This window comes from Penicillium cataractarum, assembly GCF_028827025.1.
Source record: "Penicillium cataractarum strain IBT 29864 chromosome Unknown utg000010l, whole genome shotgun sequence".
Taxonomy (NCBI): domain Eukaryota; kingdom Fungi; phylum Ascomycota; class Eurotiomycetes; order Eurotiales; family Aspergillaceae; genus Penicillium; species Penicillium cataractarum.
In genome coordinates this window covers 137,682-162,286 of record NW_026622746.1, presented here as the reverse complement: position 1 = coordinate 162,286, position 24,605 = coordinate 137,682, and the positions used below count along the sequence as shown (strand labels likewise).

General features: G+C 50.6%; 7 protein-coding genes across 7 annotated transcripts; 4 read left to right on the top strand and 3 right to left on the bottom strand.

Moving 5' to 3' along the window:
• Positions 1-954: 954 nt before the first annotated feature.
• N7496_012217 (HVSL domain-containing protein) lies at positions 955-2,030 on the top strand (the record flags this gene model as incomplete). Its single annotated transcript, XM_056705130.1, has 3 exons — positions 955-1,204; positions 1,274-1,517; positions 1,610-2,030. 3 exons carry the CDS (start codon positions 955-957, stop codon positions 2,028-2,030), a joined length of 915 nt encoding a protein of 304 aa, XP_056549028.1.
• A 372-nt stretch (positions 2,031-2,402) lies between these two features.
• On the top strand, positions 2,403-3,033 carry N7496_012216 (DUF3807 domain-containing protein; the record flags this gene model as incomplete). The annotated part of the gene is made up of 2 exons (XM_056705129.1): positions 2,403-2,426; positions 2,488-3,033. The coding sequence occupies 2 exons, from the start codon at positions 2,403-2,405 to the stop codon at positions 3,031-3,033; spliced, it is 570 nt and encodes a 189-aa protein (XP_056549027.1).
• A 797-nt stretch (positions 3,034-3,830) lies between these two features.
• N7496_012215 (neutral amino acid permease) lies at positions 3,831-5,619 on the bottom strand (the record flags this gene model as incomplete). Its single annotated transcript, XM_056705128.1, has 8 exons — positions 3,831-3,914; positions 3,970-4,113; positions 4,168-4,365; positions 4,428-4,783; positions 4,846-5,177; positions 5,234-5,306; positions 5,362-5,375; positions 5,435-5,619. The coding sequence occupies 8 exons, from the start codon at positions 5,617-5,619 to the stop codon at positions 3,831-3,833; spliced, it is 1,386 nt and encodes a 461-aa protein (XP_056549026.1).
• Positions 5,620-7,301: 1,682 nt separating this feature from the next.
• Positions 7,302-8,765, bottom strand: N7496_012214 (wax synthase family protein; the record flags this gene model as incomplete). The annotated part of the gene is made up of 2 exons (XM_056705127.1): positions 7,302-7,824; positions 7,945-8,765. 2 exons carry the CDS (start codon positions 8,763-8,765, stop codon positions 7,302-7,304), a joined length of 1,344 nt encoding a protein of 447 aa, XP_056549025.1.
• An 883-nt stretch (positions 8,766-9,648) lies between these two features.
• On the bottom strand, positions 9,649-11,630 carry N7496_012213 (acetyltransferase SAS4-like domain-containing protein; the record flags this gene model as incomplete). The annotated part of the gene is made up of 2 exons (XM_056705126.1): positions 9,649-10,721; positions 10,778-11,630. 2 exons carry the CDS (start codon positions 11,628-11,630, stop codon positions 9,649-9,651), a joined length of 1,926 nt encoding a protein of 641 aa, XP_056549024.1.
• Positions 11,631-12,862: 1,232 nt separating this feature from the next.
• N7496_012212 (dihydrodipicolinate synthase family protein) lies at positions 12,863-13,813 on the top strand (the record flags this gene model as incomplete). The annotated part of the gene is made up of 1 exon (XM_056705125.1): positions 12,863-13,813. The coding sequence occupies one exon, from the start codon at positions 12,863-12,865 to the stop codon at positions 13,811-13,813; it is 951 nt and encodes a 316-aa protein (XP_056549023.1).
• Positions 13,814-14,592: 779 nt separating this feature from the next.
• Positions 14,593-16,398, top strand: N7496_012211 (beta-N-acetylhexosaminidase; the record flags this gene model as incomplete). The annotated part of the gene is made up of 1 exon (XM_056705124.1): positions 14,593-16,398. One exon carries the CDS (start codon positions 14,593-14,595, stop codon positions 16,396-16,398), a length of 1,806 nt encoding a protein of 601 aa, XP_056549022.1.
• Between the last annotated feature and the right edge of the window lie 8,207 nt (positions 16,399-24,605).

The following is a 24,605-nucleotide window of genomic DNA, read 5'->3' as shown; positions in this document are numbered from 1 at the left end:
ACCCGTGCACTACCGGTTAAGCTTATCGACTAGCGAGAATAGCGTGGGTGACCTTGCTGACTGGCTCATCTCTAGTCAAGGGACCCCAGCCGTACCATACCGGGCATTCCTAGATAGGGTCATTCGGTCTAGATCGTCGACGAGACTGCATGGATCCCTTGTGTGCCCTTGCATTGAGACAGGTCTATCTATAGATACGAAGATGGCAGTCCGAGACTGGTGCTCGTTATTTACGAACGAGAATCCATCAATTGAATATGAGTCACCCCAGATTATTAGATGAGTGATGGTTAATCGTCCATGGGCACGAACGAGACCCTCAGCAGGTACCAGTCTATGTCAAGCGAGGAGAGAGTAGAAGCTTGATTCTCGTAGCTCAGTTTTCTGGCGAGGAACCGGCACTCGGGCCCAATCAGTTCCATTCCCATGGCCCTCCCGTGCGCGCGGCTTTAGGGTTACATTAGAACCATCGACGGAGCTGTTAGGAATCAGCTACGTATGCTCAAGATCCTGCGACACCCAAAATTTGTCTGAGACGACAATCAGTGATGATATTCAGCCGTAGATCTCTTGGAAATTACCAGTAGCTACCAGTTCAAGCTGATATTTCATAGTACATTGGGAAGCTTCGAGGCATGAATTTCCCGAGGTGGCTGGGCCCAGCACATTTACATAGTTTATTGACCACAAAAATTCAGATCAAATTCCCGATCAATAAATCAATGCAAAAAGAAAGACGAAACATTACTAGCTATCAAAATTCGATCGCTAGTCAGATCCCTAAGTCCCTAGTGTATCCCTCGCACGGTCTGATCACCCCCAAGATCGCCCTAGCGCGTAGATCCTCAGGCTCTCCGCATCCCGAAAACTCCTTCCCCCCACACCAGAAAAACAAACCATGGACCAACCCCAGCATTCTGCACTCTCACTAGCAAGAGTCAATAACCCAAATTCATGTCCTTGGTGCAATATTCCGACTCTGAGTCAGATGCAGATGACCAGCCCGCATCACCTCCCGCCAAGAAACCCCGCCATGAAGCTCCCTCCAAAGGCCCAGCACTGCCTCCATTGCCAGCAGCCTTCCACGACCTCTATGCCTCGAGCACGCGCGTCAGTGTAAAAGATGACCCGAGCCTCCATGGTGGCCGGAAACGCGTCATACCCCATGTGGAAGGTAACTGGCCGACACATGTCTATGTGGAATGTATGTGCACTCATGGCCCTCGCGTTGTCTCATATTTTCATAGCTAATGGAGAGGAACAGGGTATCCAGCCAAGGATGAGCTCGCACTCCTTGCAGACCTCATAGCTCGCGCTCAGTATCCGGCGGATCTGTCCGACGACAATGCTAGTGAAAGTGCCGGCACCCCGCGCCTGCACAGTCTTTTGCACAGTGACCTGGGCGCCCAGCTCCCGCTGCACATCAGCTTATCAGCCCCCGTGGTCCTACGTACCGAGCAGCGTGCCTCGTTCACCGAGACCTTGACGAGAAGTATACGAGACTCGCACATTCCACCGTAAGACAAAGACAGACCGCCCATGCACCCGTTTCAGAACACTGCAGAAGCCCTTTTTTTTCACGAGTATCCCCGCTAACATACATCCTCAGTTTCACCGTCATCCCGGATACTCTCAAATGGGTATCCAATCATGAGCGCACACGCTGGTTCCTAGTCCTCCACGTTGCGCGACCAGCATCAGATGGTCTGAATCGCTTACTTGCGCTGTCGAATCGGGCACTGGCTGCTTTTGACCAGCCATCGCTGTATGCGTCCTCGCGTGGGGCTCGTCGGAACCGTGCGCTGGTCGCACATGGTCGGGGTCAGGATCTGAGTGAGTCTGGCGGGGACTACTCGGATTGCTTTCATGTTTCGCTGGCATGGAGCTTGGTCGAGCCTGGTAAGCTGGATGAGGAGCGTGTGAGGGGGTTGGACTTGGGGGATGTAAATAGTATGAGAGTGAGCTTTGATAGTGTGAAGGTTAAGATTGGGAATCATGTTGAGAGTGTTGTACTCCCGGCTGAGATATGAGGGTTTCAGGCGGGGGCTTGTCGCGATAGATTATGATTGACGATTATTTAGATGCTACTAATACCATCATAGTATGCGCGTAAATATGCTTACTGTAGAGCAGCTTCATTGCCAGCTTTAGATATCGAGTCTAGCATCGTTATTCGTCCTCAGGCGATCACAATACTGTATAATTGTTCTTCACCTGCCAATAAAAGATTCATAGCGTTTGAACTAGTCCTGTCAAGATGTCCATGAAGAATCCAATCTCACTCACGATTATCCCGTCAGATCCCAATTAGGAAATTACCGAATCCCGATCTTACGTAACCTTCTTGTCGCGCCCCCACGCGTCTTCCTTAACCTGACAATGAGCATCTCTCCTCAAACGCGATGCAGGTTCCAACCGTCACTCTTGTAAGCAGATACCAAGCCCCTTTCCTACCCCTACTCAAGTTAACAAGGAGTCCTTCCCTAGGAAGACCTCCAAGCCTTTCAAGCAGCCCACTTCCCCGGCCACCACCAACCTCTGCACGCGCCCACGGCAGAACCTGTCGTCGAAGACGAGCTCTACGCCGACGAAGATGACCTCGGCTATTATCCGGACGGCGTGAAGCGCACCTTAACGGACGAACAAATCCGCATCTTCAGACACAGCGAGATCCACGCCCTACTACGCAAGAGACAGCTGGAGCAGGATGAGGCGGAGTATGAAGCCCGGGCTCGGAAGTTATCTGATGATACTGTGAATGCTGAGGTAGAGACTCGCCGGGAAGAGCCAGTCCCTGATGAGGGGAATGTGGTTGATGAGCAAAATGTGCACCACGCAGCTCATGGCCAGGGTCAGGGCCATCGGTCCTCCGGCGGAGCTAAGTCGAAGAAAAGGGGTCATCGCGAAACGCGCAATGAGCCGGAGCAGACTCTTGATTATGAAGATGTCGATCAGAGCCCGGCTCCAAGGGCGCGCCCGACTGACCCGCGTGCACCGTATCCTGGACGGAGAATCATCTCGTACGAGGATTAAAGGATGCTTCAAGGAGAAGTGAGTTTGGACAAGGTGCCCGGTGATAGGGTACTCTTGTCGCAGAAGAAATTCCAATCGTCTTACGATGCGTTTCCCAGGTGCCTCGTACTGAAAATATGGTAAGTCATGTCCTTTCTTTCTGTCCTGCGACCCCCAGCATACCATGATGAAAAAAAACCAAGTCATCCTTAGTCGGAAGACCATACCATCTAGCAAATGTGTAAGGCTTTGACGACCTTAATCTTCTCTCTGAAAGGCTGTTTTTTGTCAATTTTGTCGTACTACGCTACATTGAATGATATACTGATGCCATTCTAGGTTCGATCCCCAAACCACAGGCTCCGAAATTGGAGATGTGTATTATTCCAACCTGAGCTGGTCAAGGCCGCCTTGATATGACCTAATTTAGGTCGCATGGTATCGACCTGGTGTCGCTTATCAGATCGTCGAGTCGCGTTTCCAGCGCGAACTCGAATCTCCCCGTTCAAGTGCCTTTGTTCCGGCGCGTCGAGAATGGTAGCTAGAACCAACAGAGCCCAATGATCACGGAGATAATTCACGTCTCATTGGGTGAACAAACTTTACACCGTCCTTGCTGTAGTTCCAGAGAGCCAGGAGCTACCAGCACCTACATTATCAAGTGGAAGCTGATTTTGAATGAATAACAATATCGAATTAAAGCCTCGGTATATTCTATAGATGAAAATGCTTTTCAAGAACCCCCTCTAAGCCAAAACGCCCCAGTAAATGCTAATTAGTGCGTAAAATAAGCAGTCAATGATGATGCCTGACCTCGATCAAGCATTATTCGCACACGAGAAGCTCGCGCTGCTGGGATTGTCGTGAATAGCCTTTCCAGAGACCCAAAGACCCATACCACACTGTAAAGAGAGTTAGCAACGATGTTTCCCGAGATCGAGGTAAAGAATAACTTACAATAGTCAATCCAATTCCAATAAGGATCAGGTTGATAATGCTGAAGATGATCATCCGCGGCGAGGAGGTCAGACGACCCTTGTTGATGTACAGCCAGAACACACCACCCAGGCAGTAACTGAACCAGGAGGCGAAAAGAGCAGTCTGAAAGCTTAGGTTAGCGATGAATAATGCAGCTTCTCTAGAACGAAAACATACAATCAGACTCAGCAGGTTGCTGAAGACGGGAATCGCAGCTGAGATAATCCAAGCAAGGATCCAAAGAGCAACGGCAATGCCGAGCCACAAGCTAATGGCGATCCAGTCACGCTTGTGCATGCGGTCTGTTCCAGCCAAAAGCCGGACGTAGACGTACTTGACTGCGACGTGGCCGTTGATGACACCAGCAATGATAATCTATAATCCATCAGTTATTAGCAGTAAATTCTCAGGATAGACGGAAACGCAGGATATCATACTGTAGGCAGGGCAATGCCGTAGCAAATCTTAGCCACCAAAGGAGAAGCCGAGCCGAGAGCAGGAGAGGTGACACCGTCACCGGCGTAGCGGTAAATCACCAGCGAGGCAACCAGGTACAGACTGATATCAATACCCTGAAGCAGGCAGAGAGACTTGGTGAAGTCACGGGGGTTCTTCAACTCGGCCATCAAGCCGAAGTAAGCAGCGTGGCCGGAGAAAGCGAAGACGATGTTGCACACTGCGGAGAAACCGTGGTAGAGGTCGGTTTTGGCGACGGCCACGACTCCACTGCCGGGGTTTTCGATGCCGACGGCGATCATGCAGATGAATACTGCGACGATGATGCTGACGAATGCTAGAAAGGGAGTTAGTATGGTTTCGATATCGAGAGGGTGGTAGGTATGAATATGAACTCACAAACAAGCGACAACCACGACATCTTCTCCAGGGTACGCGGCAGACAGCACAGGAAAGAGATAATTGTGCCGACAATACCGAAAACAAGCGAGCAAGTGCCGTGGCTGGTGATAGTGTTCATGGCAACGGTAAAGGTCAAAAGATGACTCGACATGATGAAGATGAGGAAAAGAATCTGGCAGACACCCATGAATTCACGGCCGAATGCGCCGCCGAGGACTTCTCCTGCGTCGGCCATTGTCATGATGTAGGGGTATTTCAGTTTCATTTGTCCAATCATGTATCCGGTCCAGGTAGCGAGCAGGCCGAGTGCGATGATGAGAATGATGGAACTATCAAAGACGTTAGTATGAATGTGTAGATTCTTGCTTTTCTTTTGGAAACATACGGGACAAGACCCAATGCTGCGACGGCGGCAGGGAGAGACAGGACACCGAGAGAGACGGTTTCAGCAACCATGACTAGGGATTGGTTAGATTGAGATCGTACAGATATTCAATTGTGCATATCACATACGTAGGCCGCATTGCCTAGCACCAGCGAATTAGTTAAATATGCCATGTTTGATGGGACCGGATTTTGTACATACCACCACTTCATGACTTTATACTTGACCTCAGCGAATTCCTCGTTGCCAAAGGCATCCTGCTTGTATTCAGGCGTGTTGTCCATCTTATCCTCGGGCTCGAACTCGACAGGAGGGACATCGACGCTCTTCTGGCGAGCATTTTCCAAATCCACAGCCTCAGCTGGGCCATCCACCTTAGAGCTCATAGTGGCAGTCGTATTTATTAGTCGTATATTCGATCGTCAAATCTCCGCAATAACCGAAAAGTCGTAGACAAGCTGTACAAAATATCAAAGTACCAGAACGCGCCAGTCGCGAGAGATATAAAGGTCGAGAAAAATCAAAAATACAAGCTCAAGAAATTTCAACAGACGATCGCTTGACTCAATTCCTACAGTTTCAGTTCTCGGCCACTCTTTACAGAACGGGGCCCAGTCCAGAGTGGACCCTACAGCCACCGATGGAACCGGCCTTCGGCCCGTCTGCACGAATCACGGCCCCGAGACGTAATAGAAACCACGCAAAAGGCAGCAAGACGGAGTCCAATCCTCTGTGAAAAACTGGGGAAGCCGATGAAAAAAAAAAGTTCGTCGCCGATGCCGGCGTGGCTACCTATTGACAAATGCAGCTTGTTTCAAGCAGGCTTTGTTATGGCTGCTAGAATGTTGAAAACAAATTCAACTTTGATATGGCGGATAAGCTCTGCAGATCTCTGCAGGGACTGGCGGCTCCAAAAAAAACTTTTAGTTCAGCCACCAGGCTAGAGTCTTGTGGGCTTGTATCGGCCTCTATAGTGTCGTTTGAGGCAGGTGGCTTAGCCGTAGATCAGCCGCTGCGAAATCGGCCTTCAACTTTGCGCGGTCCCCCTCCGAGGGCCCCTTCGGTGGCCACTTTTGGCGCGTCACCCATTTGTAGCGTGACTCAGTGGCCAGGCAAATTCTGCAATGGTTGTTCGTGTCTGTGGAATTTCGGCTCATAAGGCTGATTTGACGGCATTTGGTTGGTTGTCTTGATGGCTGTCTGCTTAAACGGATCTATGAAAAGGTCCCATGTGGTAAGTCCGATCCCAACGATATTCCATACTAAATAAGCGAGGAAAGCATCGACGGTTTGTAGATGTAGATTAAATGCCATGGTTGCAGTAAAGGCTTTCCTAATGAGAAGCCCTAAGAAGTTAGCAGCCTTCCACTTGAGAAGGGGAGATCATGGCCACCTGATGAAACAACCCTTCATGCCTAAAAGAGTTCCTTTTGATTCTTAACTCAAGATTCGGGACTTTCCTATAGTTCAACTCCCGCATTCAACGGTTATGAGAGAATACACTGCTAAGGAGGCAGTCTTTCCTTCCATGGACATAGTGTGTCTAGCCACTGTGCGAGTCTAATTGGATTCCATTCCGTGACTCCATCGTTCAAGTTCAAGCTCTAATTCATTCCATACTTGACGGTATTTATTGATCTAGTGCTGCTACATGATGTCAAATGTTCCGTTCTCTACTCACTTGGTATATAACGTTTATCCAGAAAGATAAGAGTCTAAGCAGATCCAAATTCTTTTCGAGGTTTATCTTGTGAACTTCAACTCAGTCTGTGATTTAGAACTGCCCCGTTTTCCTCAATTGATGATTTACCTCTTATTAAAGAATCCCAGAGTGGCGGTCTCAGCAAGGCCTTCTTACATTCCAACATGGCTCACGGAGAGCGCCGATTTCATACAAGCACGCTCGGAGTACTATTGAAAAGATATCCTCTCAATCCTTTTCTCATAATGAATATCCTCTTTCGCCGTTTATAGATATTCTCAAAATGATCTATATGGCATTGATTCTTATCTACGAACAGATTTCAACACACATCAACCGAAATTCCACCCTCACCCGGTCAAAATCTCAAATCTCAACCTTAAACAGATATCCCACCACCAACCCAGCCCCCAAAACGATCCCCGCCAAAGGCTGCATCCCAACCCTCTCCGTCAAACTAACCGGAACAAGCATCGTAAGTTCCCCGGGTAACTCATAAATAGGATACAAATACCACGTCGAAGCAACACCCAGCCAAGTCAGCGTCCAAACATACCCCACAGCCCTCTGCCACAGCGGCGGCACATCATCATCACTAGAACCTTTCTTCGTGGTCGATGGGTTGAATCGTTTCCAAAGCTCTTGCACACCGTCTTCGAACATGATTGCGAGAAGGGTGATGGGGAATCCGATTAATGCGCCTGAGTACTCGAATGGAATGTTTTGCACGCGATCTGTCAGGGCGTGCATTATTCCTGAGAGAAGGAATACGACGAACATATTCGTGTATCGCTCTAATATTGAAGGGCGGGGGAGATGGAGGACATCTCTTGTGACGAAATTGCTTATTCCAGTGAGTGGACCGCGGAGGAATTGGTGCCAGAATTTTCTACAGAGCATTAGTACCTTATCTCTCGCATAAACTGTCATATATGGCCCATTGAGATTAAGCAGAAATGCAAAAACGGGTCATATGAATGGTCGGTTTATTAGCAGCGTTCAAACTCACCCCCAAAATTTCCGCACAGTATAAACATCCCTCATCCTCCCAAACGCCGGCGGCCACTTCTCAGGCCCATCCCAACCAAGTCCCACAAAGATAATAGACACGAGTCGGTAATTAGAATCAATCAGGATCCTAGTCATAACGAACCAAGTAATCAAATTCGTGAGACCGCGTTCAACCCATTTCTCAGCGGATATGAACCAGTTTATATGCGTGAAGCCGCCGGATACACCACCACCGGCGCGTTCAAAGGCTTGTTGTCGGGCCGCGGCTTGCATGATATCCAGTACTAGATATTGCCAGATGAAAATGGTGAATTGACGTGTTAAGAATGTGCCGCGTGACACAGTAATGGCCCCGTCCTTCCTATCCCCATCCTTCCCATCCCCATCTTTAGTCCCAGTCCCAGATCTGCGCGATGCATAATACCCCGGGTGTGCGGGAACATTCTTAACCTCCCTCGGCGTGCCCACGCCACGAGGCTGCACAAACAATTCCGCCGCATACCAGAGTCTATCTGAGCGGAAGAACGCGCGGTGGGGGATTTCGCGCGCGATGTCACGGTCGTCTAGACGTCTGATTAGGAGGAAGTGGGCTGTTTGGGCGGTTATGAGGATTAGTTGGCCGCAGAGGGTTGTGCGGATTACGCTTGCGCCTGGGGTGGGGGTTATGAAGCGGGATGCGAGGTATGTTGTCAGTGCTAGGGCTATGTAGCGGAGGGGGGAGGTTTTGGGGGTTAGGATTAGGGACGTTGTTGGGAGGAGGAGCGTTAGGGTTATGGTTAGGAGGTAGTGTGGGAGGTCGGGGGGTAGTAAGTGTGACATTGTGGATGGGATAAGAGGGAGTGTGGATTGGTAGGTGGGAGAGGGAGGAGAGGAGGGTGTTGTTTAGGGTTTTATTTGAAGACGATCTGAAGCTGATGTTAGCACTAGTTTGGTGCTTTTTGGTGGCTTAACTAGGGGCTTACTGGTGGGTCGTGGGTCCTTGGCAGGCCATACTGTAGGTATGTATTTCAGGGTCTTGTATGCAGAGATGCAGCGTAAGGAAAGATATACGATGATTTTTAATTCGAGACTCTCAAGAGAGAATCAGGTGACTCTAATCATCTCGATCTCCTTGGATAACAATGGACTCGAATCAAGCATTCAGACCCGTATCCTTTCAATCTCACCCAGCCGTGCGGCAGCGTAAGCAAGATTCAATGCTCTGCCAACACAATACCCACGCATATGAATATCTTACAAGCTCCATATATGCAGGAATCTGCAATCTAAACTTTACATACGAAGTGGCTAAGATCATGAGATCGTGAGCGACACACGCCCTTAGAAAGTTAAAGCATGAGCTGTTAGGTGAATATTCAACAACCCTACAGGCGGCGAGGGTAACTATACAAGTCTCCCACGCAAAAGGCGAAACCACATTCGTAAACGCCAAAAAAACAGACACAATCCGATTCCCCCAAGAAAGAAACCACATCGTAATGCCATGCCCAGACGCCAAGATGCTATCGTACAAAATCATACAGACGCAGATCCATACATGTAACCATGAATGAATCGGCGGAGAAGAATAGAAGGGGGACACGAGGAGAAGAAGAAGGAGGGGGAAAAGAAAGGAACAGGGAAAGGGAAACGATGAAGACAACACCATTCCAAGTAGGTTTTTGCCATCGTCTGTCGCACACATCCAACCTCGGAATCCGAATCACCCCCGACTGCGTCGCTTCAACAACCGCCGCTGTCGTTGCGAGGCGTAAATCGCCTCATCTGTGAGGATTTCTTCCGGTGGTTCGAAATCACGTTCCGGCATGTCGGGCATGGGATGACCAAAAGCGAGGATGGTATGTGTACGGCCGCGCCGCGTGCCATTTACAGCAGCTAAGGCTGTCTCGCGGTGGTGCGGTTGTTCGAAGAATGAGGTAAAGGGTTTATCGGGTGGTGGAGGGTAGATGAAAAGTGCCGGAGGGGGAGGAGGAGGGGGTGGTGATGCAGCCACAGACGAAGGTGGAAGATGTTGTGGCTTTTGCTTTTTGGAGTTGTTTTTGGTTTCTGTTGCTGTAGACTGGTCGTCTTCAGCACGTCCAGCTTTGGACTTGCGGTTCTCCGAGACGGACTTGCGCCGTTTGGCGACGGAGGCCGAACGAGCTTCTTGATGTAGTTGGCGCGCGGCCCAGGCGTCCACATCGTTCGGGTCTGGTGTACTGGGTGTATCTGGTAAAGGCGAGCTTTCTTCTGCGGCATCCTCGACGGGTCGTGATTGCTTGCGTGAATGTCGAGGGCCATGTGCGTCGGTCTCAGTCTCGCCCACTGGCAGATGCTTTTCCTTGAGCAACTTGCGCTTCCGTTCTTCGTCCTTCCACACTTGGAATTTGTTGACGAGAGAGACGAGCTCGTCGATGAGGATTTGACGTTTCGGTTCGTATAGTTTCTTCTCGTTCTCGTGGACGCCGGTCAGACCCATCACACGCAGCCAGTCTTGACTGCGGAGCTCCTCGAGAAGCCGGTCTACATGCTGCTTCTCATGCTGCGCGCGATCACGCTCAATATTTCGTAGCTGTTTCTCCTGGCGCTCGAATTTGCGGTGCGCACGGAAATATAGGTCTTCGTTCAGAGGGTCGATGCCCGCCGTACTCGATGCCGGCTCGGGCAGTGTAGCTACTTCGCAATTGTACAGTTTTTGTAGAGGGTTGCCAAAGGGTGATGGATCGGAGGAGGGAGATGGTAGAGGTTCGGATAGGTCGTCAATTAATGTGACAATAGTGTTGAAAGCAAGTAGTTCTAGGACGCGTCCGTTAGTTCACGCTCTCTTCTGTCCCGTCGAGCACCAGACTTACCGGGTTTAGGATCATCGAGACTGATGATCTGCTCGTAATTATGGAAATACTGCGCTAGCTCACTCTTACATCGAGAACCGGTATCTGCAGAGCGCAGTGATCGCCTCTCGTTTCCTGTCGATGCTGAAGCATCTTGCTCCGTCTCGACCTGCTGCTGCTGCTGCTGCTGCGACCGAGTTGCATCTGCCGGTCGCATATCGGACGACTGCACCTGCGTCGCGTCCACAGCCTCCGACTCGACAGTCGATTGCAATGTATCCGCCTCCTCCGGTTTCACATCATAATCACCACGGCGAGTAGGGCGCGTCGTAGCAGGTGATTTCAACAGCTTATTCTCAGACCCGATCGACAGCGCATACACTCCCGGACGCGCCTTGACCGAATTCGCCGTCACAGCTGGAGAAATCGTATCCAATGGGTCAGGCGACTCCGGCTCGTCGCGTAGCAAATCCGTTGCGGAGCGTGTACCCGCGGGAGTCTCACGGTCGGCAACACGCCGAAGGGTCGTGACGCCATTGCCATTTACGCGAGGGGTTGCCGGGTGTGTCAATTGATCGCCCGACGCGACGCTGTCCACGGAGGAAGCAGAAGCTCGGCGAGTGCGACGAGTTGCTGGGCGTGGGCGCGTTGGCTTGGCAGGAGGCAGGGCGTGTCGAGCTTTGCTCGAGGCAGGATCGTGGGTCGGGGTGGTGGCGTCGAGGCAGTCCGGGGAGCTTCTGCGACGGTGGACGGGCCAGAGATCGTGGAGGGTCCTTTGTCTTTTCATCAGGGGTCCCTGGCGGTTGTGGTCCAGGTGGTCGTTTGGGTTCCGTCGCATGGAGCCGCGGAGGGAGGACCGCGACAGGACGGCCATTGCTGGACGATTGGGGAGGAGGGGGGGGGGGGAGTCGCGACGGAGGAGGGGGGTTAATCAGGAAAGAGTCATGCTGTGATGGATCTCATAAGGTAGAGATTGGTGAGGGGTGAAGGAGATGGTATCCTCGGTTGGTCCGAGGGCCTGGCGGTTTGATCTCAGGGCGATCGGGATGGGCTTTGGATGAGGTGGTTGAGGGTGATGCGAGGAGGAGAGGTTCTTGGCGGGACGATGCTGTTCCCGTTCTGACAAGATGAAGCTGCTATCATTGATCAATGCGGGTTATTTGAGAGATGATGAGTCTTTTATTTGTTTCTCTAGATTGGAAGCTATGTGTTTCTGAAATTATCTACCTCGAGCAAGCGACCAACACGGAGGGGTGGACTCGATGGTCATCCACCCGCGGATACATATAGGAGGGTACACTATGGAGACGACTACAGAACTACGCATGAAGACAACCACACCGAGGAAAGACAGCACAAAGACACACTTCCACGACGCTCATTATTCCAGAAAATTCTCTTTCTTCATCCAGTCTAGGAATATTCCTTTACCGACGAGCCCCCACGTTGGAGGCGAGTGGGGGAAATGGTCGTGGGCCCGAAGGTGGGAAGTCGTCCACTAAATCACCCCGGAATTCCCGGCCGAAGCTGTAGAAACGGAATAATCTCAGCTATTTATGAGATGACAAGGAAGTCATAATCCGAGTGATTGATTGCTCCAGACCAGGGTACAATCCACGGACATCCCTCCGACGACTGGAGTCGCCCAAGAATCCGTGAGGCCAAGACCGACGTTCAACCCCGCATAAGAAGAGCGTGGGGGGAGAGGGAATAACGACCGAGGGGAAGATCACAAGCCTGGAGGGTAACGAGTTAGCGAGTTCAGAGGAAGAAAGTAGTCAAGGTTTCGGGGTTTGAGGTTCTCCCACGCGGGGCAGAGGTGACCTTGAAAGTCGAGAACTAATCAGATCGGAGGTGGGGGACGTGGGGGTTTTGGAGACGATCTGGAGGTTTATTATTTAGCTGTTGCCTTTTTCTCATGGGGGATTTACTTTACAATTGACTTTGATTCTTCTACTCTGGTAAGAACTTGCTGTTTTTGATATCCAAGATCTTTACTGATTCCTCGTTAGTGTGATCCTATAGAACTCCTCATCACACTACTATCATCATCATCATCCTCACCACCACCACCTACACCACATCTACAACCTCAATCCCTTCACAATGACTGCCAACGGCACGCACAAGCTCAACCCCCTCCCCAAGGGAGTCTACGTGCCCACCGTGGCCTTCTTCCAACCCAACGAAGACATCGATTTAGCCACCACCGAGAAACACGCCACCTACCTCGCCCGCAGCGGTGTCACCGGGCTAGTCACTCAGGGTAGCAACGGCGAAGCCGTCCACTTGGATCGCGAAGAGCGTAAAGCCATCACGGCCGCTACCCGTCGCGCCGTCGATGCCGCCGGATACCCACACATGCCCGTCATCGCAGGATGCGGAGCCGCCTCCACCCGCGAGACCATCCAACTCTGCCAAGACTCCGGTGCTGCAGGCGCCGACGCAGTCCTGGTCCTACCCCCGAGTTATTACAAGGCCCTCGTCAGTGCCGAGGCCTTGCATGCACACTTTATCGCTATTGCCGATGCGTCCCCCGTGCCGGTGCTCATTTATAACTTCCCCGGTGCCTCGTCGGGACTCGATCTTTCTTCGGACGATATCCTGGCGCTGGCCAAACACCCCAATATCATCGGGTGCAAGTTGACCTGTGGTAATACCGGTAAACTGGCCCGTGTCGCGGCGGGCTCGAAGCCCGAGTTCCTTACCTTTGGTGGTTCGGCGGATTTCACTCTGCAGACGCTTATTGCCGGTGGAGATGGGATTATTGGGGGTACGGCGAATTTGATTCCCCGCTCATGTTTGAAGCTCGTGGAGTTGTATGGTAGTGGGAAGATTGAGGAGGCGCAGAAGTTGCAGGCGATCGTGGCGAGGGCAGACTGGGCGGCTATTCATGGAGGATTTATTGCGGTGAAGAGTGCGCTGCAGTCGTATCGTGGTTACGGTGCTCTGCCGCGTCGGCCATGTGTGGTGCCCACGGAGATTGCTGCGGCGGGGATTCACGAGGAGTTCCGTGAGGGTATGGAGTTGGAGGGATCTTTGGAGAAGTCAGCTTGAGAGAAGAAGAGAGTAAGATCCGAGTAAACGGTGAATATCGCAAATGCATCATGATACCTTCTATTCCCCGCATGGTGGCTTTTTCTCGTATAAAACGTACATACCGTAGCTTCGAGCACAAGCCACACGATAGCTTTTTGATATATACAGGAGTCTCCGCAATGTCACAGTGGCATTTTGATTGCTCTCAAGTCGCGTGCCCTTGAATCTGATCGGTGATTGTTCATTTCGCTCTCGGCTCGTTGAGCACAGACTGCAGTCCACGACGCTACCCTTGATCCAAGATTCGATCATGGAAAACAAGTATAGCCGACCTCTCTCGGCAAGATAAGGCGCAACCCCCGATGTAGTATGTGGAGGTCGTACTTGAAGGACCGTTAGGGCCTCCCTTAGGCTTGGGTCTTCTCAGGTTCGCGTTTAAAGAGGGAAAGTCAACTAGAGAGAAATGGGGTTAGTCGGATGGGGCCCGTAAGGAAGGGATGTAACCTCTGGCAGCTGGATGGAACTGAAACATCGTGGTGATTGTGATTGTTGAGGGGATCCGATCTCGCTGGACTGAGTAGAAGATGCTAATCTCCGGAGTCGAACGTGGTAACCAGATTGTTTGTGTTTACGTAGTTTCCCGTCCCGCGACGAGTCCAATTGTTGCAGCATTCCCCCAACTGATCAGCGATGCGATCGGCATGCTGGAGATATTCATAAATAAACCCAACCTCCTTCCCTTGGACTTTTCCTTTCTCTCTCTCACCTCTTCACCTTCCTTTTAAAATCCTCACACCATGAAGTGCGCCACCATCCTTGGGCCGCTGGGGCTCCTGGTCTCGGCTGTCTCTGCCGTCAAGGTGAACCCACTTCCCGCCCCCCGCAACATCACTTGGGGCTCCTCCGGTCCCATTCCAATCAGGAACGTCAACCTACGCACCTCCGATAGTCACGGTCATAATAACGCCCTCATTCAAAACGCCTGGGACCGAACTTGGTCCGCCATCGTCGATCTCCAATGGGTGCCCGCTGCCACTGAGGCTCCCATCCCTGTCTTCGACCCCTTCCCGACCGGCGCCGGCAAGACCAAGCGCGCCTCCGCCGCGACTGCGGTTCGTTCCGTTCAGCTCTCCGTGACCGATGGAGATGCTGATCTACAGCATGGTGTGGATGAATCGTATACCCTGGAGGTGACCGCAACCTCTGGCAGTGTCAAGATCACGGCCCATACCGTCTGGGGTGCGCTCCACGCGTTTACTACTCTGCAGCAGTTGATCATCTCCGACGGCAAGGGCAACCTCATCATTGAGCAGCCCGTCAAGATTCAGGATGCGCCGTTGTACGCTCACCGTGGAGTCATGGTCGATACAGGTCGCAACTTCATCACTGTTCCCAAGATCCTCGAGCAGATTGACGGTCTGGCTCTCTCCAAGCTCAATGTCCTCCATTGGCACTTGGATGATACCCAATCCTGGCCCATGCAGATTCGATCTTACCCGCAGATGACCAAGGATGCCTACTCGACCCGCGAGATCTACACCGAGGCGGATATGCGCCGGGTCATTGCCTATGCGCGTGCCCGTGGTGTTCGTGTCATTCCCGAGGTCGATATGCCCAGTCACTCGTCCTCGGGCTGGAAGCAGGTCGACCCGAATATCGTGACTTGCATCAACTCATGGTGGTCCAACGACGACTGGTCCAAGCATACCGCCGTCGAGCCGAACCCGGGTCAATTGGATATCATCTACAACAAGACCTACGAGGTGGTGGGCAACGTATACAAGGACCTGTCGGCTATCTTCACGGATAACTGGTTCCACGTTGGCGGTGATGAACTCCAGAACAACTGTTTCAACTTCAGCACTTACATCACCGAGTGGTTCGCCGAGGACCCCTCGCGCACGTACAACGACCTCTCGCAATACTGGCTCGACCATGCCCTGCCCATCTTCCGCGGTACCGGCGGTCCCAAGCGTCGTCTGATGATGTGGGAGGATATCTTCATCAACACCGACGCCGCGCACAACGTCCCCAAGGATATCGTCTTGCAGTCCTGGAACAACGGTCTCACCAACATCAAGAACCTGACCGCCAGCGGTTACGACGTGATCGTCTCCTCCTCCGACTTCCTCTACCTCGACTGCGGTTTCGCCGGCTTCGTGACCAACGATCCCCGCTACGACGTCATGACCAACCCCGGCGGCGACGTGACCTTCAACTTTGGCGGCAACGGTGGCTCCTGGTGCGCACCGTACAAGTCCTGGCAACGTATCTACGACTACGACTTTACCGCCAACCTCACCGCGGCAGAGGCCAAGCACGTCCTCGGCGCCGAGGCTCCCCTCTGGTCCGAGCAGGTCGACGATGTCACCATCTCCAGCAAGATGTGGCCTCGCGCTGCGGCCCTGGGTGAAATGTTGTGGTCTGGAAACCGTGATGCATCGGGTCAAAAGCGTACTACCCAGCTTACCCAGCGTCTGCTGAACTTCCGGGAGTATCTCGTCGCAAATGGTGTCATGGCTACTAACCTGGTTCCAAAGTATTGTCTGCAGCATCCTCATGCATGCGATCTATACTATAACCAGACCGCAGTCTCTCCTTGAACCGTTTTCTCTGCTTGACCTGGCTTGGCTTTGGCTGGCCTGCCTTGACGGTCTTTTTGGCTTACTTTCAACTTGGCTTTGGCTTTCGAACCCTTTCCCTTGATTTGGAATCCCGTTGCGGGATACGGGGATTGGGAAATGCATATATGACCCCCTCCCTTCCGTATGCATTGCTGCATTATTAGGCGACCCTCGTTACTTTTCTCGTTCACTGTATTTATTGCCCTTTTTTTGCTTCGATACCCAATATTATCACCTCGCTCGGGTATATCTTTGCTTGCACGTAGCACTCTAATCGTCGGTATTACTTTGACTTCTGGTTTGACTATTCTAGAATTGTCCATCTCATACACCCATCTCTCCATGGAACGACACATCACGATCTAGACTGGTCCTCGATCCTATTACACGGAATACATCTCCATCACATGGCAGAGTACTTCCCACGAACCCATGCCGTTTCAGAATCAACATAGCTACTTCTGTTCATCTGCATCGGTCATCGCCGCTGCCTTACGACATGAATCGAGTTGCAGGATGAAGCTGGTTCTAGCAGTGTGGTTACTCTGCTCCGCGGCCCCGGGCTACAGATTCGACGGACCGGATGCATGGGATTCTGGGGGTCGAGGTGTTACCCACAATACAAGATGGGGCCAGGTAGGACTTTAGATTTCAACTGGACTGGATCATCCCCGCATGAGAAAGAGTATAAGCATGGGAGACAGGGAGGAACTGGGCTTGTGAATCTGGTTGTTGTACATGTGGGATTTGGGGACTGTGGATATCCTTGCTTGAATCCTAATTATACTACAGATTGCAAGGAGGACCTGATAAGAATAGATTCCTTGTCCTAGTACATCCGGGATATGAAGCGAATCCGTCTGGGACTAAGGTTTTTGCTGAGTCTGTGAGCGTACATTCTCCCAAGAAATCGGGAAGCCTCCATCCACTAATCCATTGCATCAATCTCGTTCAGGCGTTGGGGTGAGTGTTGGCGTTGGGTAGGACAAATTCCGTTTCATAGTGCTGACAGGGGGTCCATCCCACATTCTAGTCTTTCGTTCTATTAGCACTTGATCGTAAATATAGACTGCTCCCGTCTTGGTTTGGGATACCCTCACGTCCGCGGTTGTACCACCCTCCCCCGTCCACCTCTGATGCTGGCGAAACATGGGCGGTGCTTACCAATGGGTTGGTAAGAGTTTATTATAACTCGGGACTTGTTTTTATTGGGTGTGCTCGCGAGGTGGTGGTCTGTTGGTGATGATGCGTTTGAGGGTGTTACACGGCGTTGGGGTTGGGATTTGAATGTTGGTGGTGGAGGAGATTGTGAGAGGTTCCGGTTTGATCTGCAGTCGAGGATTGGAGTGGTATCGTATCTGGGTTGTGTTTTGAGACATTGGATTATAGATATTTCTAATTTGTAGTCAGTAGTTTGAAGACCGTTGTCCATGCTGGACGAGGTTGGGAGGGCTCGTTTGTGAAGGCCAAAACGTATGACTTCGTGATATATTAGTATGGAGGCGCGTTTCATGAACCTCATAGTCTGTGCAACAGCAATGTAGAAACGTAAACCCACATCTAGTCCCATAGAAACATTAAATCGAGATATCAAATCCTGAAACATGTTCCAGTTGTTCACGGTGTAGAATTAGCGTAAACAAGGGTTATCACCAACTTCCAGTTCTTCCAGGTAATCTCCCCCCTCATATGGCCTAGTTGGTCAGCCAGGTTTGCGCCACCTGGTTGGCCAAGGGTGTGCCCCTGTGAAGGAAAAATTGAGGGGAAATATGGTTGACTGGTATCTGATGTCGATTATCGCTCCACGGATGACCGGGCACACCCTAAGGGGGGAGAGTCGGCGAGCGAGCTAATCCCCCTCGCTCGCCGATTTCTTGTTTTGTTTTTATTTTTTATTTAATATAGTATTCTTTTAGTATAATGCCTCTAATATTATACTTCTATCTTTTTACTTAAAAATATAGTATTAAGAAGGGTGTAGAGGGGACTATTATATTGTGTAGTATCCCGAGCCGGCCTCTAAAGTATGGACTTCGGCATCGTGAGACCGCGATGGAGCATTTTGGTCAAGTATATAGGGAACGTGAAGGTCGAGGGTTCGATTCATAGGAGAGGAGATTCCTTTTGCTCTCTTAACCAGCCTGGCTTTATCGTGCGAATACTCGTGCTTGATGCCGGACTTCTCGGTCCTCATAGCCTCTGAGATACCAAGTCTAGAGATACTACAATCACCAAACATGACAGAACGACTCAAACGAGACGAACAAGGCAGATTCTGGTAGCCATAGCGATAGGTGACGATTGCTGATATCCAACTTCCCCGATACCCACGAGGTCCTGAGTATTCACGTCAGGCTATTACATGTAACCTACATCTCCGGTGTGCAACGAAGTCAATGTCCAGGATACAGCAAGACATGCAGAGCGAATGCCAATCACACTGCCCCTCGCAGAATCTACTCAGGTCACTCGCATCGAATTACCGTCTCCGTCAAGAAAAGATATCGACGAGCCATTAGCTACAGCATGACGAATTAAAGCTTCATCGTTAAATCATTTAAATTCTACAAACACATCGTATCGCTCGAATTATCCGATCTACATATGAATATGCCAAAAAATCTAAAATCACTCATTGCATGATTGATTCGCAGTGCCTTCGGCTCACGTACGGGAAAACAATTCCTGTTCCCTTTCAATGGCCAACTCCCCGCATAAACTCAAGCCACACATGTTCGTGTTGAATGATGGATCTCGTGTCACATCCGCATGCACCGTTCTATGCGTGGCGAGTGCGGGCTTATGGCAGTGGAAGCCGAGCCGAGTCCATGACAGTGGTAAATGCGGCATTAACGAAACGGAATAAGGAGTAGATGGCTATAGTCTGGTGCCGTGCGTAGTCTAGACATATCAAACAAGGGAGCTCTGAATTTAATCCACTCGAGGCGAGCGGTCCACGCGCTACAAGTCTGGGTATTGTAATACTATACAGAACTACAAACGTAAAGAGGCAGCTACCCTAGAGTACTATATTAGCGCGAAGGCACCTAGAGTACGGAAGTACTATCTCATTAGCGCGAAGACGCCATCATCCCATATCCGAATTCAGCAAAAAGTTGCCGTGCCACCTGCGACGCCAGCGAAGACCGTTCAGAACGAAAAAGAAAGGACTACGGAGTACATCAGAAGTAGCCCAGTAGCCAGTAGGCAAAATACCAGGATCATATCTGTCGATCCGATCGTGACACCACAGTCACAATACCCATTATTGTGGAGTCGGATCGTGAAGACGAAAAAGAAAAATGGGAAATATCTCGGGCCTGACGATGTGAGCTACCTATTGGTTAGTGGCTACCAGCACGGCAGTTGAATTCCCGTGGTGGGGAGCGGGACTGCGTGATCTGGACTTTTTTGAAGGGAAAGAATGCGTTTTTGATTTGTTCAGGAGGAAAGGGGGGGCTTTGGTGGGGAACAAGAGGTCCTCCCCACAGGACCACGATGGGGTTTAGTTTCGGATCGGATAGAGATATGAGTACTATAACTGGATTAGGTCTACCGTATATGTAGCTAGAAGAAGCGTGGTTAAGGAAGATCGCTTGCCCTTATCTTTCTTTTGTTTTTCCCGCCTCGTTTCCGAATGAAATGTCTGCCTCCGAGCTCAAGCCAACGGCCCCTACGACCGGTACTCCTGTCCATCAAATTTCCGTTCTGCAAGGGAAGAATTATCCGAGTCACCCACGAGTTTCTTACTAGCGGTGAAGAAAAAGGGGGCTATTGATCTGGAAATTCCTTGAAAAAGTTTGTGCAGAATACGTAAATTGAAAAGTGATACATCGAAACGACCTATCGATCATGTCGATCATTCTCCCGTTCTTGACCGGGAAGTCGGGCGCTTATGCAATCTGCCATCCGCGATCGACTTTCGCGTCAAGCTGTCGATCATGCATTCCCGAACGATATGATTTGTTCTTTTATATTAAGATACATTAAATTTGATGTACGGTGTACATGGCGATATTAAATGTGACGGGATTTGCAGGATCTCGAGGTATAGACGGTTTCTGTATATGGTAGAGCAAGGATATACTTTGTGAATGCTTAACCGCTAATTTGGAATTGAATGTGGAAATAATGGCCTATTTCATTCGACAGCGAGATGATGCAAGATGATGTAGATTGGCACACGCCCCGGACATAACTTCACATGCCATCGGGTGCATCTCTGTATCTGGATTTCACTCGCTCTCTGGGGTTGAGCAATATCTGGGTGCCAGGGTGCGGGTGTTAATGAATATATCCTTCGGCTACATGCGGAATTAATGATTGACGCGGCCTGTCTCTTGCACCCTGTTTAACTCGTCGCTTGGGTATGAATGATGGTACTTTTGGTACTATTGATAACAATGGATCTAAGCGCTGGACATGACTCGAGTCCTTCCTAAATGGGAATGACAGTTTGGTAATTTGAGGGGGTAGGATGATCATCCAGCAAGCATGAACAGAATATGCATGTTTGACATGAGCGGTAGATGAATATTAACTTGACTATCGAAATTGATGTCCAGGAAGCATTCTTCGGGGATGTTCGGTCATTGAATCTACGGTACACAAGCTGTTCGGGATGTCGATGGATCTGATCTAGCATTTCATTCTTAATGGCATCGCCCCTGTATTATCCCAGGGTCTGAGCATGGTTCGCACAGATTCGTGCCCGGCTATGCTATTGTACCACCAACACTTTACTCGAACTGGCAATATTCGTAATCGCATAGATCTGGAGTGGTACGTATTATTTGATCAAGTTGGTGGTACCGTTTTTCGGTAGATGAACTGCGAACAAATGGGGTTGGCGATTAGGGGTTGGACCTTGTACTACCATCGATGATCTTCCCCGAGTCCAACCGATTCGTCGACAACATTTTTACTTCCATTTTAGGTCGCCGCGTTACACACTGCCTGGTGATCATCTGATAGGCGATCATGAGTCGCCACTGGTGATGATGAGCGAGAGTTGGAGAGGAGTAAGAGCCGCGTATGCCGGGAGCAAGGCCAGTTTAGAATATAGAGTGGACCATAGCCGAATCTAGATGTTATGCCCGAAGGAACCTGGGTGTGGGTTGATACGTGAATGCTGCAAATGATGTCATTTCCAGGGCCCCCATTCCCTCAAAGTGCACGATTCAAGGGTGTTGGTTCCTTGAAGATCGTCCATCTAAGACAGCGGGTTGCCTTATCTTGGCTGTAGCCAGAACCTAGAATCTTGCGGAGACGGATTCTGAATCCAATTTTGAGGCTTCTAGTCTCATATGCTTTTTTATCAGTCGTCCAAGGACGGTAGTTCTCTTGGTTGCTTGGCCGATGGTCCGAGTCATGACCCCGATTTGGAAGGAGACTGACTGAGTCGGGAAGGGTGTTGATCGCAGGTCGATCTTAGACGATCTGGACCTATTGCGAGTTCACGCCTACAATCGATAGCTATGGTAGATAATACTGTAGCTAGATAGCTAGTTCGTACGAGGATGGTGGTCTACACCATAGGGCTAGTCAATGAGGGGTATGCAGTAGTGAACTACGGGGACTCTGGTAGGTTGGTTGGTATTTCGCAACTCACCCACCACCCTCAAAGCCTATCTTGCATGAATAGTCTCGTCGGTGGCAGTTCACGACCCAGGATGATTGGGTGTGTTTTTGCCCCGTGGGAAGGGGTTCGTTTGGTTGAACCCGGGTGACGCTCAGACACTTGGACTGTCAAGTCTGTCACTGTCACTGTCACTGTCACCACGGGTGCCTCTGCACTGCAGTCTTGCATCCTGCATCCTGCACCTTTGTGCTTTTGTGCCTTGTCTATTGTACCCGCTGTTGGCCAGCGAGTCTGGTGGCGGGGAGTCGAAGCAGCATAGTTATCCGTAGAGTACAGTAGAGTAGATCAAGTAGATCCGGGGCGCATCCGTGGTGGAACTGTGGTTGCTGCGACATCCTAAATCAGGAGGGAGTTTGATTTACATGATTGACTTTGTATGTACAGTAGTGCCATTTACGAGTCATGTCTTTGCTTCGTTCTGTGCTTCTGACTGAAGAAGTCTGTAGTTGCAACTAGGAATATGGTTAGGATAGCAATGATACCCTTAAGGTTATGATTTACTCTCTATCCTTCCTCTATGACTTAAGTTATACCCTCAGTGATAGTATCTCGTCGGGGATCATACAAAGCCACATGGTTCCCGTTCGAGGATCGGACCGCGCTCCACGGCATCCCGCCTCCTTTCCCAGGCACCAATCACCCGTCTCCATTATCACGACAAGCCCCCGGGCGTTCAACAGGGACCTTCCCTGTCGCTTCTTTACGACGTGTGCCAACCTGCATTCCCGAATGCAGGGGGGCCTGTCAGTGAGGAGCCCATGTGACGGGGTGATTAATCGTGCACCCGGGGGAAACCAGAGGCCCAGAAGCCAAGAGAATAAGAGGTTCAGGGGGGAAATGGGTTGTGTCTCTTCATATCATTTCCTGCCATGTGTACAAAGCACGGACGATCTGCGGATTGGAGCGGATGGTTGGACGGTGGACCGAAGTGACAGAATGGATCCTGCTGCAGTCAAACGCCACCCCTAATGCCTCGTTGGGGTCGAATTGGGTTGGCATTTTTTGCGCCCCGGTGATGGTTAAGGGTGAAGGGGGGGGGACAAGGATTTGACAACCCCATTCTTTTAGGTTGATTGACCGATGACTGATGACTCCCAGGGTTGACAATTTTCAAACAATGATTATTGAAAGATAGTGCTGGATATCGTCAATCGGCAATTCCAGGCCCTCGTCTAGCAGATGATCGGCAGTGCACGAACTGTGATGCCCGAAGCTCCCGTATCGACCCTCGCCTATGAGTATCAAGTATGAACCATCCGCTGGCGCTATCCACTATTCCACGTCTATCCACCACCAAGCTCTCAAGCTCTGGAGTCCGTTGTATCCTCCGGCCCCCAAAATGGACGATCGCTCTTCTTCTGAGGTCCTAATCCGGAAATATCCCGCTAGCGCGTCTCCATTTTATCTCCAAGCTGCCGACCCGTGACTGCGACCGCAAAATTGTTTCGCGGAGAAAGACTACACCCCCGTCTCAGTGGGTCAACTCCATCGTGAACTCTACATTTTGAGTTGTCGACAAGTGGATCGATTCCCGTTCGATCGCTAGTCCTACCGGAGAGTCCGGACTTTGTCAGGTCCACGTTGATGCCACAAGTTCTTTTCGCGACAGGCCCGCTGGCCTGGTACCGACCCCTTTGGGCGGCGTGACTCGGGTTATCCTCGGAGCGACAGATGATTTGTTCTTTGTGTTTACCCGAGGAAAAAGAGGACCACTTACTCGGGGCTTTTGGGTAATGGATTGAGGTGGTGGGAAATAAGGGCTCTTTTTTTCGACGCGGTTGCTTTTGTTGGCCCGCTTAGGAAAGCCCCAACTTTGCCGCGCCCGCATTTCCCGCACTCGTTCTACCAATAGGCCCGGCGTGAGATCCGAGACATGGGACAAAGGCAACTCGCCTAGTAATCCCTGAAGATGGTTAGCGAGGAATTCAAGCGAAAAGGTAAATTTACTTTGTCGGTTATTGGTACTAGTGGATTGAGTTATGTTTAGCGAGGGTTTTAACACATGTTAAAGCTATCGGAGGCTTCTGGCTACCTTTGCCGACCATGCTTATCGGACACAAGGTTTACATGTGGCAGATATCACCGTTGGGCATATGGATCCACGTTACGACTTGCCTTTTTGAGATCCAAAGTACAGTACTTGTCGCTTGCTACGGGCGGAGCTTGGTTACTCATGTGCAGTAGATCAGTTTGCAGAGCTCAACAAGTTGATAGCTCTCGACCCTGAACCCCTATTGAAAAAGTGGGTACTGTAAGAATTATCGAACTGAAAAAGCTAATCGATCTAACCTTGATGAGTGGACTAGGGTTTCGGTCTTTCTCCGGTGTGAGTTAAAGTGGTTTAAAATTTGCGGGTACTGCAAAAGACTTCATTTCATACTATGTAACTAGTGAAAACAATAGGGGAAAAAATGGGATTTCTCATGCTTGTTGTCGATTATCAAAGCACCCAGGACCAGGCACATCCCTTGTCCCACCGATTATACTTCCAGAAGCGAATCCCAAACCTTCTCGACAGCTAGCCACCTGCACGGCTGGCGGGATT